Source organism: Pristiophorus japonicus, chromosome 15, assembly GCF_044704955.1.
Source record: "Pristiophorus japonicus isolate sPriJap1 chromosome 15, sPriJap1.hap1, whole genome shotgun sequence".
NCBI lineage: Eukaryota > Metazoa > Chordata > Chondrichthyes > Pristiophoridae > Pristiophorus > Pristiophorus japonicus.
Window position 1 is genome coordinate 94816799 of NC_091991.1, and position 17744 is coordinate 94834542.

Genomic DNA, 17744 nt, shown 5'->3' on the forward strand with positions numbered 1-17744 from the left:
CTCACCTTCCCCTCACTGACCATACGCTCACCTTCCCCTCACTGACCCTACGCTCACCTTCCCCCTCACTGACCCTACGCTCATCTTCCCCCTCACTGACCCTACGCTCACCTTCCCCTCACTGACCCTACGCTCACCTTCCCCCTCACTGACCCTACGCTCACCTTCCCCTCACTGACCCTACGCTCACCTTCCCCTCACTGACCCTACGCTCACCTTCCCCTCACTGACCCTACGCTCACCTTCCCCTCACTGACCCTACGCTCACCTTCCCCTCACTGACCCTACGCTCACCTTCCCCTCACTGACCCTACGCTCACCTTCCCCTCACTGACCATACGCTCACCTTCCCCTCACTGACCCTACGCTCACCTTCCCCTCACTGACCCTACGCTCATCTTCCCCTCACTGACCCTACGCTCACCTTCCCCCTCACTGCCCCTACGCTCACCTTTCCCTCACTGACCCTACGCTCACCTTCCCCTCACTGACCCTACGCTCACCTTCCCCTCACTGACCCTGCGCTCATCTTGCCCCTCACTGACCCTACGCTCACCTTCCCCACACTGACCCTACGCTCACCTTTCCCTCACTGACCCTACGCTCATCTTGCCCCTCACTGACCCGACGCTCACCTTCCCCTCACTGACCCTACGCACATCTTCCCCTCACTGACCCTACGCTCACCTTCCCCTCACTGACCCTACGCTCACCTTCCCCCTCACTGACCCTACGCTCACCTTCCCCCTCACTGACCCTACGCTCACCTTCCCCTCACTGACCCTACGCTCACCTTTCCCTCACTGACCCTACGCTCATCTTGCCCCTCACTGACCCTACGCTCATCTTCCCCTCACTGACCCTACGCTCACCTTCCCCCTCACTGACCCTACGCTCACCTTCCCCTCACTGACCCTACGCTCACCTTCCCCTCACTGACCCTACGCTCACCTTCCCCTCACTGACCCTACGCTCACCTTCCCCTCACTGACCCTACGCTCACCTTCCCCTCACTGCCCCTACGCTCACCTTCCCCCTCACTGACCCTACGCTCACCTTTCCCTCACTGACCCTACGCTCACCTTCCCCCTCACTGACCCTACGCTCACCTTTCCCTCACTGACCCTACGCTCACCTTCCCCTCACTGACCCTACGCTCACCTTCCCCTCACTGACCCTACGCTCACCTTCCCCTCACTGACCCTACGCTCATCTTGCCCCTCACTGACCCTACGCTCACCTTTCCCTCACTGACCCTACGCTCACCTTCCCCTCACTGACCCTACGCTCACCTTCCCCTCACTGAACCTACGCTCACCTTCCCCTCACTGACCCTACGCTCATCTTGCCCCTCACTGACCCTACGCTCACCTTCCCCGCACTGACCCTACGCTCATCTTCCCCCTCACTGACCCTACGCTCACCTTCCCCTCACTGACCCTACGCTCACCTTCCCCTCACTGACCCTACGCTCATCTTGCCCCTCACTGACCCTACGCTCACCTTCCCCTCACTGACCCTACGCTCACCTTCCCCTCACTGACCCTATGCTTATCTTGCCCTCACTGACCCTACGCTCACCTTCCCCTCACTGACCCTACGCTCACCTTTCCCCTCACTTACCCTACGCTCATCTTGCCCCTCACTGACCCTATGCTCACCTTCCCCTCACTGACCCTACGCTCACATTCCCCTCACTGACCCTACGCTCACCTTTCCCCTCACTGACCCTACGCTCATCTTGCTCCTCACTGGCCCTACGCTCACCTTCCCCTCACTGACCCTACGCTCACCTTTCCTCTCACTGACCCTACGCTCACCTTCCCCTCACTGACTCTACGCTCACCTTTCCTCTCACTGACCTTATGCTCAGGTTCACCCTCACTGACCCTGTGTTCTTGTTCCGGCTTGGTGTCCTACAATCTTTCCTAGCCTGGTTTCTTTGCGCTCAGGTTCCAGCTCAATATCCCTGCGTTTACGTTCCAGTTCACATTCCCTGGGCTAAGTTACCTGGTCTGTCACATCATTCAGGTTCCAGTTGTGTTCCAGTGTTCAGGTTCCACCTCACTATCCCTGTGTTCCGGTTCCACCTCACTATCCCTGCGTTCCGGTTCCAGCTCACTATCCCTGCCCTCAGGTTCCAGCTAGGTATTCTGCTCTCTTGTTCTATCTCAGTGCCCCATGTTCACGTTCTAGGTTGGTGTCCATGTGCTGATGTTCTATCTTTCAGGTTCCAGCTCGGTGCCTTATGTTACTGTTTCAGCTCTGCGATGTGGCTGCAGGTCGGTGTCCTGCATTTAACTTCTAACTTGATTTCTTTGTACTCTGGTTCCTGCATTGAAGTTCCAGATCCGCGTCCTTGTGTTCAGCGCTTCTTAACCGGGTGTCCATGTCCCCCTAGGGGTGTGCGAGAGTGTTTCAAGGGGTCCGCTCTTCGTAACCCCACTATACTCACCCATGACCTTGGTTAATAGTTCACTGTGATTATTTGCATGGGGTCTTCTGCCTCCTTCTGTGCATGCACACTGTATGAGGGCGGAGCCTAAACACTGTCCCACCCCCACTGGAACCACGCATGCACACCCAACATTGCAGCTGCGCGTGCGCATGGAGGTTCCAAACCTGCGGCCTCAACCATGCTCTCCATAGCTCCCTGTGGAAGAGGTCAGCATTATAGGGGGGCAGAGGAGAGGAGATCAGAGGAGGGAGAGGAGAGGAGCTTGGAGGGTGGGAGAGAGGTGCTCACAGGGAGGGAGAAAAGGTCAGGAACTCGGGGTGGGAGAAGGTCAGGAACTCGGAGTGGGAGAGGGTCAGGAACTCGGGGTGGGAGAAGGTCAGGAACTCGGGGTGGGAGAGGGTCAGGAACTTGATGGGAGGGGCCAGTGGGGGAAGAAGGTCAGGAACTCGGTGGGGAAAAGGTCAGGAACTTAGGGGAGGGATGGCTTGAGCACAGAGAGCATCGTGGAGATGGGGGAAGAATGTGATCCAGATCTAATGGGCGTATGGGGCTGAGAGCGAGAATGTGATCCAGGTCCAACGGGGCTGAGAACAAGAACATGATCCAGGTCCAATGGGGGTACGGTGCTGAGAGCGAGAACGTGATCCAGGTCCAACAGGGCTTAGAGCAAGAACATGATCCAGGTCCAACAGGGCTGAGAGCGAGAACATGATCCAGGTCCAACAGGGCTGAGAGCGAGAACATGATCCAGGTCCAACAGGGCTGAGAGCGAGAACATGATCCAGGTCCAACAGGGCTGAGAGCGAGAACGTGATCCAGGTCCAATGGGGGTACGGTGCTGAGAGCGAGAACGTGATCCAGGTCCAACAGGGCTGAGAGCAAGAACATGATCCAGGTCCAACAGGGCTGAGAGCGAGAACATGATCCAGGTCCAACAGGGCTGAGAGCGAGAACGTGATCCAGGTCCAATGGGGGTACGGTGCTGAGAGCGAGAACGTGATCCAGGTCCAACAGGGCTGAGAGCAAGAACATGATCCAGGTCCAACAGGGCTGAGAGCAAGAACATGATCCAGGTCCAACAGGGCTGAGAGCAAGAACATGATCCAGGTCCAACAGGGCTGAGAGCAAGAACATGATCCAGGTCCAACAGGGCTGAGAGCGAGAACATGATCCAGGTCCAACAGGGCTGAGAGCGAGAACATGATCCAGGTCCAACAGGGCTGAGAGCGAGAACATGATCCAGGTCCAACAGGGCTGAGAGCGAGAACGTGATCCAGGTCCAATGGGGGTACGGTGCTGAGAGCGAGAACGTGATCCAGGTCCAACAGGGCTGAGAGCAAGAACATGATCCAGGTCCAACAGGGCTGAGAGCGAGAACATGATCCAGGTCCAACAGGGCTGAGAGCGAGAACGTGATCCAGGTCCAATGGGGGTACGGTGCTGAGAGCAAGAACATGATCCAGGTCCAACAGGGCTGAGAGCAAGAACATGATCCAGGTCCAATGGGGGTACGGTGCTGAGAGCGAGAACGTGATCCAGGTCCAACAGGGCTAAGAGCGAGAACATGATCCAGGTCCAACAGGGCTGAGAGCGAGAACATGATCCAGGTCCAATGGGGGTACGGTGCTGAGAGCGAGAACGTGATCCAGGTCCAACAGGGCTAAGAGCGAGAACATGATCCAGGTCCAATGCGGGTACGGTGCTGAGAGCGAGAACGTGATCCAGGTCCAACAGGGCTGAGAGCGAGAACATGATCCAGGTCCAATGGGGATACGGTGCTGAGAGCGAGAACGTGATCCAGGTCAAATGGGGATACGGTGCTGAGAGCGAGAACGTGATCCAGGTCCAATGGGGATACGGTGCTGAGAGCGAGAACGTGATCCAGGTCGAATGGGGATACGGTGCTGAGAGCGAGAACGTGATCCAGGTCGAATGGGGGTACGGTGCTGAGAGCGAGAACGTGATCCAGGTCCAATGGGGGTACGGTGCTGAGAGCGCGAACGTGAACTAGGTCCAACAGGGCTGAGAGCGAGAACATGATCCAGGTCCAATGGGGGTACGGTGCTGAGAGTGAGAACGTGATCCAGGTCCAACAGGGCTGAGAGCGAGAACATGATCCAGGTCCAATGCGGGTACGGTGCTGAGAGCGAGAACGTGATCCAGGTCCAACAGGGCTGAGAGCGAGAACATGATCCAGGTCCAATGGGGATACGGTGCTGAGAGCGAGAACGTGATCCAGGTCGAATGGGGGTACGGTGCTGAGAGCGAGAACTTGATCCAGGTCCAACGGGGGTACAGGGCTGAGAGCGAGAACGTGATCCAGCTGGGAAGATAGATCACATTCTTCGGCCGTCTGTTAGACGTGGATCATTGTCGAGGAAATATTTAGCTTAAATTAACTCAGGCGGAGACTTTCAGAAGTGCACTTCGAGAGAATTTATTTTAAAAAGCGAGATATATCTCGGAGAGCCTGCTTGGACCGTACCAAGGCAAAAACTCTGCCGTACAGGCAAATTGTCCCCATCTTTATACAGAAATTGAATACAGAAATACAAAAGGAATCTTATTCATTAGTCCCGCGAGTACAAAGGTCGTCTCGGGAGGTACACACTCTATCTATCCTTGCATAGTTTCTCTCTGTTCACAGTCTGATAAGCAGAATAAAAGGAAACTCCCTTTTAATACCAGATGGTCATTTAATTGCATCTCTAAGTTTCAAGGCTAAAAAAGCGTGGCTATTTTTCTAGTCCTATTATTTCTTTAAGCATAGCAAAAACAGAATTTAACCCTTCCCTTTTCCATAAGCCATAGATTCATAGATTCTTTCTTCCACAATCATGTTTTTCCAACCGGATGAATTAGTGAATCCCTTCTCACACACTGAACAGGTGAATGACCTTTTCCCAGTGTGAACTTGCTGGTGTATCAGTAGCTTGGATGACTGAGTGACTCCCTTCGCACACACGGAGCAGGTGAACGACCTCTCCTCAGTGCGAACTACCTGGTGTGCCAGAAGAACATAAGAACATAAGAAATAGGATCATGGCTGATCTGATCATGGACTCAGCTCCACTTCCCTGCCCACTTCCCATAACCCCTTATCGTTTAAGAAACTGAATATTTCTGTCTTAAATTTATTCAATGTCCCAGCGAGACAGCGAATTCCACAGATTTACAACCCTCTGAGAGAAGAAATTTCTCTTCATCTCAGTTTTAAATGGGCGGCCCCTTATTCTAAGATCATGCCCTCTAGTTCTAGTCTCCCCCATTAGTGGAAGGTTGGATGCACACATGCATCCCACACATAGAATCCACACATGGCCCCACACAAATACACCCTGCACACACGCAGCTCACACACATGGTCCCTTCATCCTGAATTAAAGAATCTTTATCATTTCCAGAAGGAAAAAAAAGCTCCAAAGAAATAACTAACCCACTAATTAGAGCATAACGTCTTGTTTTACCTGTCAAGGACAACTATAATTACAATTGCAGAAAACTGGTGTTGCAAATAAACGCTGCCTTCTTTGACACTTCCAACTCCTATCTGATGCAGTTGCTGCTTCACTCTGTGATCAGACTCCGTTGCTCGCTCCAGGTAGGAATCCTTAATCTCATGAAATACCAGATCAGAAACTCCAACGGCAAGGCTCAGGAATTCCCATCCCCAAGGCTTGGCAAATCCCAATCCTGGAGTGACGCAGCAGTTTTGGGCAAGAACTTGGGGCAGCAGGATTAATGAACCACAACATGAGGAGTGCCTCCATGAACTCGGGAGGGAGGGGGAAATCAGGTCTCCATAGACTGGGAGAAGGGAAAAGATTGGCAACACTTTCTCTGCAGCTAATAAAAGAAAATACACAACATTTTTCAAAGTTCCAGTGACCCTGGATGTGATTGAGTTCTGAAAGCCTTAAAATACCACAAAAATGTGCTCCCATTATTGTGTAAAACTAGCAAAGTTTTAACAGGATGGGCACATTTCCTCCAACATATCCAATCTGCTCACTGGAGCATTGTCTCTTGTTAAAGGTATTATCATATCCATTTCACAGAGGTCATTCTAATAAACCCTAAAAAATGCAATACATTCAACATGTTCCTAACCTATAAAAAATTTAAGACCGGAAGGTCAATTTTAAATAGCATTCGAGCATGGCTACACGATTGAAACTCTATTACCCACATCAATTGGTCATTTGTCTTGGACAGTAGGTGAAGCCAAATACTATTTTTTTTATACGCAAAAATTCTTGTGTTGTGTTACAGGGGGTCCCTCCACTCGGGTTCCAGCTCACTATCCCTGCACTCGGGTTCCAGCTCACTATCACTGCGTTCCGGTTCCAACTCACTATCTCTGCATTCCAGTTCCAGCTCACTATCCCTGCCCTCAGGTTTCAGCTCACTATCCCTGCACTCGGGTTCCAGCTCACTATCCCTGCACTCGGGTTCCAGCTCACTATCCCTGCATTCCCATTCCAGCTCACTATCTCTGCACTCAGGTTCCAGCTCACTATCCCTGCATTCCGGTTCCAGCTCACTATCCCTGCATTCCCGTTCCAGCTCACTATCTCTGCACTCAGGTCCCAGCTCACTATCTCTGCACTCAGGTTCCAGCTCACTATCTCTGCACTCAGGTTCCAGCTCACTATCTCTGCACTCAGTTTCCAGCTCACTATCTCTGTACTCAGGTTCCAGCTCACTATCCCTGCGTTCCGGTTCCAGCTCACTATCCCTGCGTTCCGGTTCCAGCTCACTATCCATGCGTCCGGTTCCAGCTCAGTTTCTCTGCAATCAGGTTGTGGGCCTCATAAATCAGCACTAACCTTGTATTAATAATGTATTCAGCTGCTGGGAAGTTAAGGGTCTCTGTGCTTTCCCAGGACATATCCTGCCAGCCTCCACCCCCCATCCCGCAGCCTGAGTTAGCTGGTCACAGCTGGGCAGAATTTGGGCCTCAGAAGTTCTCCGCAGCAGAGGGAGAAGTTCATCCATGGTTCTTTCTCTAGCATCATAGGCTATCCCTCGGAATCGAGGAAGACTTGCTTCCAATCTAAAAATGAGTCCTTAGGTGACTGAACAGTCCAATACGAGAGCCACATTGCCTGTCACATGTGAGACAGATAGTCGTTGAGGGAAGGGGTGGATGGGACTCAGTTGCCGCACGCTCTTTCCACTGCCTGCACTTGATTTCTGCATGCTCTCGGGGACAAGACACGAGGTGCTCAGCACCCTTCCGGATGCACTTCCTCCACTTAGGGCGGTCTTTGGCCAGGGACTCCCACATGGCAGTGGGGATGTTGCACTTTATCAGGGAGGCTTTGCGGTTTGCCTGAAAGAGTTCCGAGTAGAGTGCTTGCTTTGAGAGTCTCGTGTCTGACATGTGAACTATGTGGCCTGCCCAGTGGAGCTGATCAAATGTGGTCAGTGCTTCAATGCTGGGGACATTGGCCGGGTCGAGAACACGAATGTTGGTGCGTCTTTCCTCCCAGGGGATTTGTAGGATCTTGCGGAGGCATTTGTTTGTGGTATTTCTCCAGTGTCTTGAGGTGTCTTCTGTACATGATCCATGTCTCTGAGCCATACAGGAGGGCGGGTATTACTACAGCCCTGTAAACCATGAGCTTGGTGGCAGATTTGAGGGCCTGAAACAACAACCCAATTCGAGAGCAGCAAGGCAGCATTATAGACGGCTTAAGGCTAAGGTCCAACACAAAATTGAGCTCACAGTGTTCAGTCTGACTTGTTCTCCATAAACAACATCCCCAATGTAGAGGAGAGCACATCGTGAGCAGCGAATACAGTATACTAAATTGAAAGAAGTACAAGTAAATCGCTGTTTTACCTGGAAGGAGTATTTGGGGCCTTGGATAGTGGGAAGGGAGGAGGTTAAAGGGCAGATGTTGCATCTCCTGCGCTTGCATGGGAAGGTGCCGTGGGGAGAGGAGCGGGCGCTGGGGGTGACTGCAGAATGTACCACGGTGTCACGGAGGGAGCGGTCCCTTCGCAACGCTGAGAGGGGAGTGGATGGGAAGATGTGATTGGTAGTGGGATCACGCTGGATGTGGCAGAAATGGCGGAAGATGATCCGTTGAACGTGGAGGCTAGTGGGGTGAAAGGTGAGGACAAGGGGAACCCTGTTGTGGTTCTGAGAGGGAGGGGAAGGGGTGAGAGTAGAGATGCGGGAAATAGAACAGACATGGTCGAGGACCATGTTAACCACGGCAGAGGGGAATCCTCTATTGAGGAAAAAGGAAGACATGTCAGAAGCACTCGTGTGAAAGGTGACGTCGTCAGAGCAGATGAGATGGAGACGGAGAAACTGGGAGAATGGAATGGAGTCCCTACAGGAATCTGGGTGGGAGGAAGTGTAGTCCAGGTAGCTGTGGAAGTCAATGGGCTTATAATGGATACTGGTCGAAAGTCTATCTTCAGAGATGGAGACGGAGAAGTCGAGGAAGGGAAGGGAAAAGTCAGAGATGGACCATGTGAAGGTGAGGGAAGGATGGAAATTGGATGCAAAGTGAATGAAACTTTCAAGTTCAGGGTGAGAGCAGGAAACGGCACCGATACAGTCATCAATGTACCGGAAAAAGAGGTGAGGGAGGGGACCCGAGTAGGACTGGAACAAAGAATGTTCCACATATCCCACAAAAAGACAGGTACAGCTAGGGCCCATGCAGGTTCCCATAGCAACACCTTTAATTTGGAAGAAGTGAGTGGAGTTAAAGGAGAATTAAAGTGAGAATGTGAGAATAATTGTTTAATGATTTATCAATCTCAATCTCTAACAGAGTGAGGTCTGGAGGAGAGCAGATGGAACCCAACCCATGTAATTTGGAAAACGAAATCTTTGAAAGAAAAGTTGCCAAGCCTGCGCGTAAGAGTTAGATTATACATAAATAGACTGACAGGAAAAGAAAAGCCACTTCCGCAATTACATGTGCGCAGCCCTTTAACTCACAGCGAGCCCTTTAACTGGAGAGGGAGGAGAGCGTGCGGTAGGTGCAGATTTCATCAACAATTAAAACTATTCAAATGAAATTAACCACCTGACTCTTTCGTAATATATAAATGAATGTGGCTAAACAGACAAGAAAAACCTGATGGATTGTGAAATCTCTCAGTGCAGGATAAATAGTGTCAGTCTATCTGTAAAGGATGCTGACTCTCTTCTCTTGCTGTCTCTCTCGCATTCCAGGGTTGAGGTTGTAGACACTCAGTCAATCCCGCTCGACATGCGATAACTAGAGTGACCGGCTTCATCCTGTTAGCCCTTTCATTGACCGCGAGCCCTTTAAATGGAGATCACGGAGGGGAACCCATCTGGTACGTGTGTGAACTTAATAATGAAAACTCTCGGGACCATCTTTTGTTGTTTGGAAATTGATGTAGAGACGTGTTATGATTGCATCTACTGAGTTATCAAATAATTCGTATGTACATATGTTTGCATGTACAAAGGTGTTTTTAACTAGCAGTGAACCAGGGAAAAGCAGTCACCAGGTACTGGCACATTGTAATATAATAGGCTTGCCAGCAAAGTTGAAGGCCATGGAATAAAAGGGACAGTGACAGCATGGATATGGAATTGGCTCAGTGACAGGAAACGGAGAGTTGTGGTGAACGTTGTTTTTCGGACTGGAGGAAGGTATACAGTGGTGTTCCCCAGGGGTCGGTACTGGGACCACTGCTTTTCCTGAGGAGGGTGGGGTAGGGGCGGGGGGAAGGGAGCCAAAGATTGGCAGCGGTTACGCTCTGAAATTGTTGAACTCGATGTCGAGTCCAGAAGGCTGTAAAGTGCCTAAACGAAAGATGAGGTGCTGTTCCTCGAGCTTGCGTTGAGTTTCATTGGAACAGTGTAGGAGACCAAGGACAGAGAGCTCAGAGTGGAAATGCAGTGGAGAATTAAAGTGATAGGCGACCAGAATATCGGGATCACACTTGCGGACTGAACGGAGGAGCTCCGCAAAGCGATCACCCAATCTACGCTTGGTCTTCCCAATGTAGAGGAGAGCACATCGTGAGCAGCGAATACAGTATACTAAATTGAAAGAAGTACAAGTAAATCGCTGTTTTACCTGGAAGGAGTGTTTGGGGCCCTGGACAGTGGGAAGGTGTTGCATCTCCTGCGCTTGCACGGGAAGGTGCCGTGGGGAGAGGAGCGGGTGCTGGGGGTGACTGCAGAATGTACCACGGTGTCGCGGAGGGAGCGGTCCCTTCGCAACGCTGAGAGGGGAGTGGATGGGAAGATGTGATTGGTGGTGGGATCACGCTGGATGTGGCAGAAATGGCGGAAGATGATCCGTTGAACGTGGAGGCTGGTGGGGTGAAAGGTGAGGACAAGGGGAACCCTGTTGTGGTTCTGAGAGGGAGGGGAAGAGGTGAGAGCAGAGGTGCGGGAAATGGAACAGACACGGTCGAGGACCATGTTAACCACGGCAGAGGGGAATCCTCTGTTGAGGAAAAAGGAAGACATGTCAGAAGCACTCATGTGAACGGTGACATCGTCAGAGCAGATGAGATGGAGACGGAGAAACTGGAAGAATGGAATGGAGTCCCTACAGGAATCTGGGTGGGAGGAAGTGTAGTCCAGGTAGCTGTGGGAGTCAATGGGCTTATAATGGATACTGGTCGAAAGTCTATCTTCAGAGATGGAGACGGAGAAGTCGAGGAAGGGAAGGGAAAAGTCAGAGATGGACCATGTGAAGGTGAGGGAAGGATGGAAATTGGATGCAAAGTGAATGAAACTTTCAAGTTCAGGGTGAGAGCAGGAAACGGCACCGATACAGTCATCAATGTACCGGAAAAAGAGGTGAGGGAGGGGACCCGAGTAGGACTGGAACAAAGAATGTTCCACATATCCCACAAAAAGACAGGTACAGCTAGGGCCCATGCAGGTTCCCATAGCAACACCTTTAATTTGGAAGAAGTGAGTGGAGTTAAAGGAGAATTAAAGTGAGAATGTGAGAATAATTGTTTAATGATTTATCAATCTCAATCTCTAACAGAGTGAGGTCTGGAGGAGAGCAGATGGAACCCAACCCATGTAATTTGGAAAACGAAATCTTTGAAAGAAAAGTTGCCAAGCCTGCGCGTAAGAGTTAGATTATACATAAATAGACTGACAGGAAAAGAAAAGCCACTTCCGCAATTACATGTGCGCAGCCCTTTAACTCACAGCGAGCCCTTTAACTGGAGAGGGAGGAGAGCGTGCGGTAGGTGCAGATTTCATCAACAATTAAAACTATTCAAATGAAATTAACCACCTGACTCTTTCGTAATATATAAATGAATGTGGCTAAACAGACAAGAAAAACTTGATGGATTGTGAAATCTCTCAGTGCAGGATAAATAGTGTCAGTCTATCTGTAAAGGATGCTGACTCTCTTCTCTTGCTGTCTCTCTCGCATTCCAGGGTTGAGGTTGTAGACACTCGGTCAATCCCGCTCGACATGCGATAACTAGAGTGACCGGCTTCATCCTGTTAGCCCTTTCATTGACCGCGAGCCCTTTAAATGGAGATCACGGAGGGGAACCCATCTGGTACGTGTGTGAACTTAATAATGAAAACTCTCGGGACCATCTTTTGTTGTTTGGAAATTGATGTAGAGACGTGTTATGATTGCATCTACTGAGTTATCAAATAATTCGTATGTACATATGTTTGCATGTACAAAGGTGTTTTTAACTAGCAGTGAACCAGGGAAAAGCAGTCACCAGGTACTGGCACATTGTAATATAATAGGCTTGCCAGCAAAGTTGAAGGCCATGGAATAAAAGGGACAGTGACAGCATGGATATGGAATTGGCTCAGTGACAGGAAACGGAGAGTAGTGGTGAACGTTGTTTTTCGGACTGGAGGAAGGTATACAGTGGTGTTCCCCAGGGGTCGGTACTGGGACCACTGCTTTTCCTGATGTATATTAATGATTTGGACTTGGGTTTACAGGACACAATTTCAAAATTTGCAGATGAGACAAAACTTGGAAATAGAGTAAACAGTGAGGAGGATAGTGATAGACTTCAAGAGGACATAGATCGCCTGGTGAAATGGGTGGACACATGGCAAATGAAATTTAACACAGAAAAGTGCAAAGTGTACATTTTGGAAGAATGAACGATGAGAGGAAATATAAACTAAAGGTACAATTCTAAAGGGGGTACATGAACAGAGCGACCTGGGAGTATATGTGCACGAATTGTTGAAGGTGACAGGGCAGGTTGAGAAAGCGGTTAAAAAAGCTTACAGGATCATGAGCTTTATAAATAGAGGCATAGAGATCAAAAGCAAGGAAGTTATGATGAACTTTTATAAAACACTAGTTCGGCTTCAATTGGAGTTTTGTGTCCAATTCTGGGCACCACACTTTAGAAAGGAAGTGATGGCCTCAGAGAGGGTGCAGTAAAGATTTATAAAAATGGTTCCAGGGATGAGGGACTTCAGTTACATGGTTGGACTGGAGCAGAGAAAATTAAGAGGAGATTTGATAGAGGAGTTCAAAATCATGAGGGGTGTAGACAGAGTAGAGAGAAACTGTTCCCATTGGCGGAAGGGTCGAGAACCAGAGGTCACAGATTTAAGATGATTGGGAAACGAACCAAAGGTGACATGAGGGAAATCTTTATTTCGCAGCAAGTGGTTCTGATCGGGAATGTACTGCCTGAGAGGGTGGTGGAGACTCAATTGTGACTTTAAAAAGGGAATTGGATAAGTACCTGAAGCAAGAAAATGTGCAGGGCTACAGGGAAAGGGCGGGGGAGTGGGACTGGCTGAAGTGCTCTGGCAGAGAGCTAGCATGGGCTCGACGGGCCGAGTGGCCTCCTGTGCTGGAACCATTCTGTGATTCTATGATTCTAAGTTGGTCTGAGTGGCATTAACAGTGAGGGGAGGAGAGTGGTGTGGTATTCAGCTGGAGAAAAGGAGGTAGATAAAACTAAGGCCATGTTGGATCTTGATTCTGTTTGTGAATGGATTTTGTTCACAATATTGAAATAAAGTGGATGAAACCTGTTTATTACACATTTGCTATTTTCTAAAATTATCTTCAATAAAGCCCTGTGGTACCGCCTGCCCTGAACTCACATTGCCACATGTAAATAGGGGTAAGGTATTTATAGCACAGTTCTCCATGTAACTGCCTCAATCCTGCCCTGTCACCATATAATGGTGGTATTAGCAGCACAACTTGTCCCTGAGGCAATACAACATTTCTTTTAAATGACTCCTGAACAAATAACAGCTGATTGCATGACCACTGCTCTACTTTGATAATTCGCATGAAGCTGAAACAACTTGTGCTTCCCTTTGCCCTGCCTTTACCAGCCTGATCTCAGGACCTCACCTGCACCTTCCACATCGTCTACAGCCTCGCCTGTTTCTCATCCAACAAGCTGCAAAGCTTCCTCCTCTTCCTCAATGAGACAGTGCAGATTTGAAGGAATGTCATTGGCAAGGAGACTTCGTCTCACCCGTATATCCGGACACATACCATTGCTTTCAGACTTGCAGACAAAGTTTCCCTTTAAAAACCTCTCCTTCAAGATTAGGAAGACCCAATGTGTAGGCAATGTGGGTTCCAGTGATGTCGTGTTCACATCGTGCAGCATTGTTCCCATAACTTCCCCGTGAAGAGCTGCGTTTTTCTGTCACGCAGGCAATGAGATAGAGTGTGTACGAGAGGTAAGGAAGTAAGTCTTGTCTCTATCATTCCTACAGGATGTGCATGGGGAACAATGCCTTCACTCACCTTTTCAGCCCTTCTGAGGTCTTTAAAGCTCTTCCTGCACTGTGTGGCAGTTGGTACGGCGCTGCAGGTCACACTGTCTCTGCCACTGGTCCACTCACTCGCTCAGCTCCGAATCCTTCCCTACTGAACCTTGTTTCTTCTAGTAGGATTCCCACTGAAGCATCGGCAAATCGGTCCGTTCTTCCTGCTCCTTCCTGACATCTGACGGGTTGCAATTCTTTCCGCCTGAAAGAGGTTCTTATTTAAATGATATTGCAGTGGATGGCAAACAAAGTTACTTGTGCCAGCAGTCAGTTTTCCTCTTTGCCCAGCTACTCATTCAGGATGAACAAGAGCCTGCAAATTATTGGCAGCCTTCAAACCACTTGTTTCTAATTCCACAACGTAGCCCACCTGAGTCTGACCTGCTGAATCCCTTAACCACACTTTTGTCATCTCAAACTCAATTTTCTAATTCCCTCCTTGTTGGCCTTTCATCCTCCATAATTCAGCATCTCCAAAACTCGGCTGGCTGTGACCTTGTTCCTCAGTAAAACCCTCTTGCTCATTAAGCCCATGAATTGAAAGTCATTGTGCTCATCTATAAAACCCACCACAGCATTGCCCTATCCTATCCCTTCAACCTCTTCACATCTTGTATTTCCACCTGTATTCTGGTGGTGCAAAGGGAAAGGTATGCACCAGAGTTCCTTGATCTCCTGCCATGGCAGAAACCTCAGATAAATGGCCATTTGTACAGTTTCACCAGGATTTGTCAGCATCGGAGGCTGAGCTACCTAACCGTGGACTGGAGCAGAAAGAGTAAATCAAGGAGTGGCATCACAGGACAGCAGGTAGGTGATTGGTTGGTGAGTACTTACGCGTTTTTTTGTCTCTAAGCTAGTGCAGTGTTTTAAACTAAGAGCTGGGGAACAATAGCTAATACTTTATTAAATTAATAACTGAACCAGATAAACTAATTAATTAATATAACACTAAATAATCACTTGATTAAAAACATTAACTGATTTTAAAAAGCATATAAATAAAAAGAACTCTGGAGATGGCAGGGCAGGCTGTGTGTCAGGACTGTAGTATGTGGGAGTTTGTGGACAAGGAGACTGTCCCAGATACCCACATCTGTAGGAAATGTCTCTGCCTTCAGTTACTCCGGCTCAGAGTCATTGAGCTGGAGTGCGAGTTGGAGACACTCTGAAACATAAGGGAGGGGGAGGAATTCCTGGACAGTTTTATCCAGAATACAGTCATACCCCAGAGGAAAGCACAGGTTCAGGACAGGGAGGGTGTGACTGTTAGGGAGCTGGGTAGCGGGGATTTAGGAGAGGTTGAGAAGGAAGTCCTGCAACCACTGGTCCTGTCCAACAGGTGTATGATGTACTCGCTACTCGTGAGGACAAGGAGAAAGACTGAGGAAGACAACCACAGTGCAGACCAAGGCACCGTGGCTCAGGAAGCTCTCTGGGGGTGTGGGAGGTGGGGGGGACAGAGAGCTGAATGGAAATGTGGTACTGATAGGGGATTCTATAATTAGGGGATAGAAAGCTTCCTCTGCAGCCAAGAACGAGAATCCCGATGGGTGTGATGCCTACCCAGTGCCAGGGTCAGGGATATTTCACGGTGGCTGGAGAGGCACTTGGAAAGGGAGGGGTAAATCCAGTTGTTGTTGTCCATGTTGGAACAAATGACATAGGTAGGAGCAGGGAGGAAGTCCTGCTGAAAGTGTATCCGGAGTTAGGAGCTAAATTTAAAAAGCAGGACCTCGAGGGTAATAATCTCTGGATTATTGCCCGAGCCACTAACAAATTAGCATAGAAGCCGACGGATCAGGAGAATTAACACGTGGTTATAGGGCTGGTGTGGGAAAGAGGGCTTCATTTTCATGGGACACTGGCACCAGTTCTGGGACAGGAAGGAGCTGTACCGATGGGACCGGTTCCACCTGAACCGGGATGGGACCCATGTCCTAGCGGAAAGGGTAAATAAGGACATGGCACAGGCTTTAAACTAGTAAGATGGGGGTTGGGATCTACAAGGAACGTAACCTGCCTAAATATAAACAAAACAGGAAAGGAGAGCATAGGAAAGAGTAAAGTAAGGGAGGACATTGATGGACTTATAGAACAGGAGTGTAAAAAGATGGTTAAACATAAAGTGAAAGGAACTGTTATTAAAAATGAGTTAAACTGTCTGTACAGCAATGCACATAGTGTCCACAGGGGAGCTGGAGGTGATCATGCGTTGCGAGGAATCAGACATAGTAGGGATTACTGAGACATGGCGACAGAAAAATCTGGACTGGGAATTAAACATTGCAGGGTATAACATATTTAGAAAAGATAGAGGGAAAAGGGGAGTTGGAGTAGCTGTACTTATTAGGGATAACATAATGACAGTAGAAAATAGTGACACAGCTATCAGCAAGACAGAAATAGAATTCATGTGGATATAAACAAAATATAATAAAGAATCAATTACACCTATAGTGGTAGTCTACAGGCAACTTATAGTGGAAGGGAGGTAGAGGTAGAAATATGCAGACAAATTAGGGAAATGAGTAAAACACATAGAATAATAATCACGGTGGATTTCAACTACCCCGATATTCATTTGGACAGAAGGGTAGGTCAAGGGAATAAGGGAATGGAGTTTCTACATTGTGTACAGGACTCCTCCTTTCTAACCCGATATGTAAAAGCCCAACAAGGGATAATTCACTATTGGGGAATCAACCAGAGCAGATAAGAGAAATAAAATAGATCATGGACTCAGGTCCACTTCCCTGCCCGATCATTATAATAGTGACCTTAATATAATATGCTATAAAATAATAATTGAGAAGGGCATAAGTATGATGAAGACCATGGCAAAGATTGGAGAAAACCTGATTTTGAGAGGTTGAGAATAAAACTTGGGAAAATAAAATGGGCAACAATATTGGCAAAACCACGATGTAGAACACCAATGGGAAACATTTAAAATGGTGTTCACGAGTCCAGGTAAAATATATTCCACTGAAAAACAAAAAGAAGCTAAGTACGAATCGAAACATAGAAACTAGGTGCAGGAGTAGGCCATTTGGCCCTTCGAGCCTGCACCACCATTCAATAAGATCATGGCTGATCATGCAACTTCAGTACCCTATTCCTGCTTTCTCTCCATACCCCTTGAACCCTTTAGCCATAAGGGCCAAATCTAACTCCCTTTGGAATATCTCTAACGAACTGGCCCCAACAACTTTCTGTGGTAGAGAATTCCACAGGTTTACAATTCTCTGAGTGAAGAAGTTTCTCCTCATCTCGGCCCTAAATGGCTTACCCCTTACCCTTAGACTGTGACCTCTGGTTCTGGACTTCCCCAACATCGAGAACATTCGTCCTGCATCTAACCTGTCCAATCCCGTCAGAATTTTATGTTTCTATGAGATCCCCTCTCATTCTTCTAAATTCCAGTGAATATAAGCCTAGTCGATCTAGTCTTTCTTCATATGTCAGTCCTGCCATCCCTGGAATGAGTCTGGTGAACCTTCGCTGCAC

General features: G+C 48.8%; 1 protein-coding gene and 1 long non-coding RNA gene across 2 annotated transcripts in view; one reads left to right on the top strand and one right to left on the bottom strand.

Moving 5' to 3' along the window:
• Window positions 1-6724: 6724 nt before the first annotated feature.
• LOC139281568 (opioid growth factor receptor-like) lies at window positions 6725-7225 on the bottom strand. Its single transcript, XM_070901726.1, has one exon. It carries the CDS (start codon window positions 7223-7225, stop codon window positions 6725-6727), a length of 501 nt encoding a protein of 166 aa, XP_070757827.1.
• Window positions 7226-11967: 4742 nt separating this feature from the next.
• LOC139281593 (uncharacterized) overlaps window positions 11968-17744 on the top strand; it is a 32482-nt gene continuing 26705 nt past the window's right edge. Inside the window, exon 1 of the long non-coding RNA XR_011596892.1 lies at window positions 11968-12007. This is a non-coding gene — a long non-coding RNA (uncharacterized lncRNA). The remainder of the gene's footprint in view (window positions 12008-17744) is intronic.

Coding starts and splice junctions, on each gene's coding strand:
- LOC139281568 (XM_070901726.1), bottom strand. CDS start 7,225: ATGGATAGTGAGCTGGAACCGGAACGCAGGGATAGTGAGCTGGAACCG.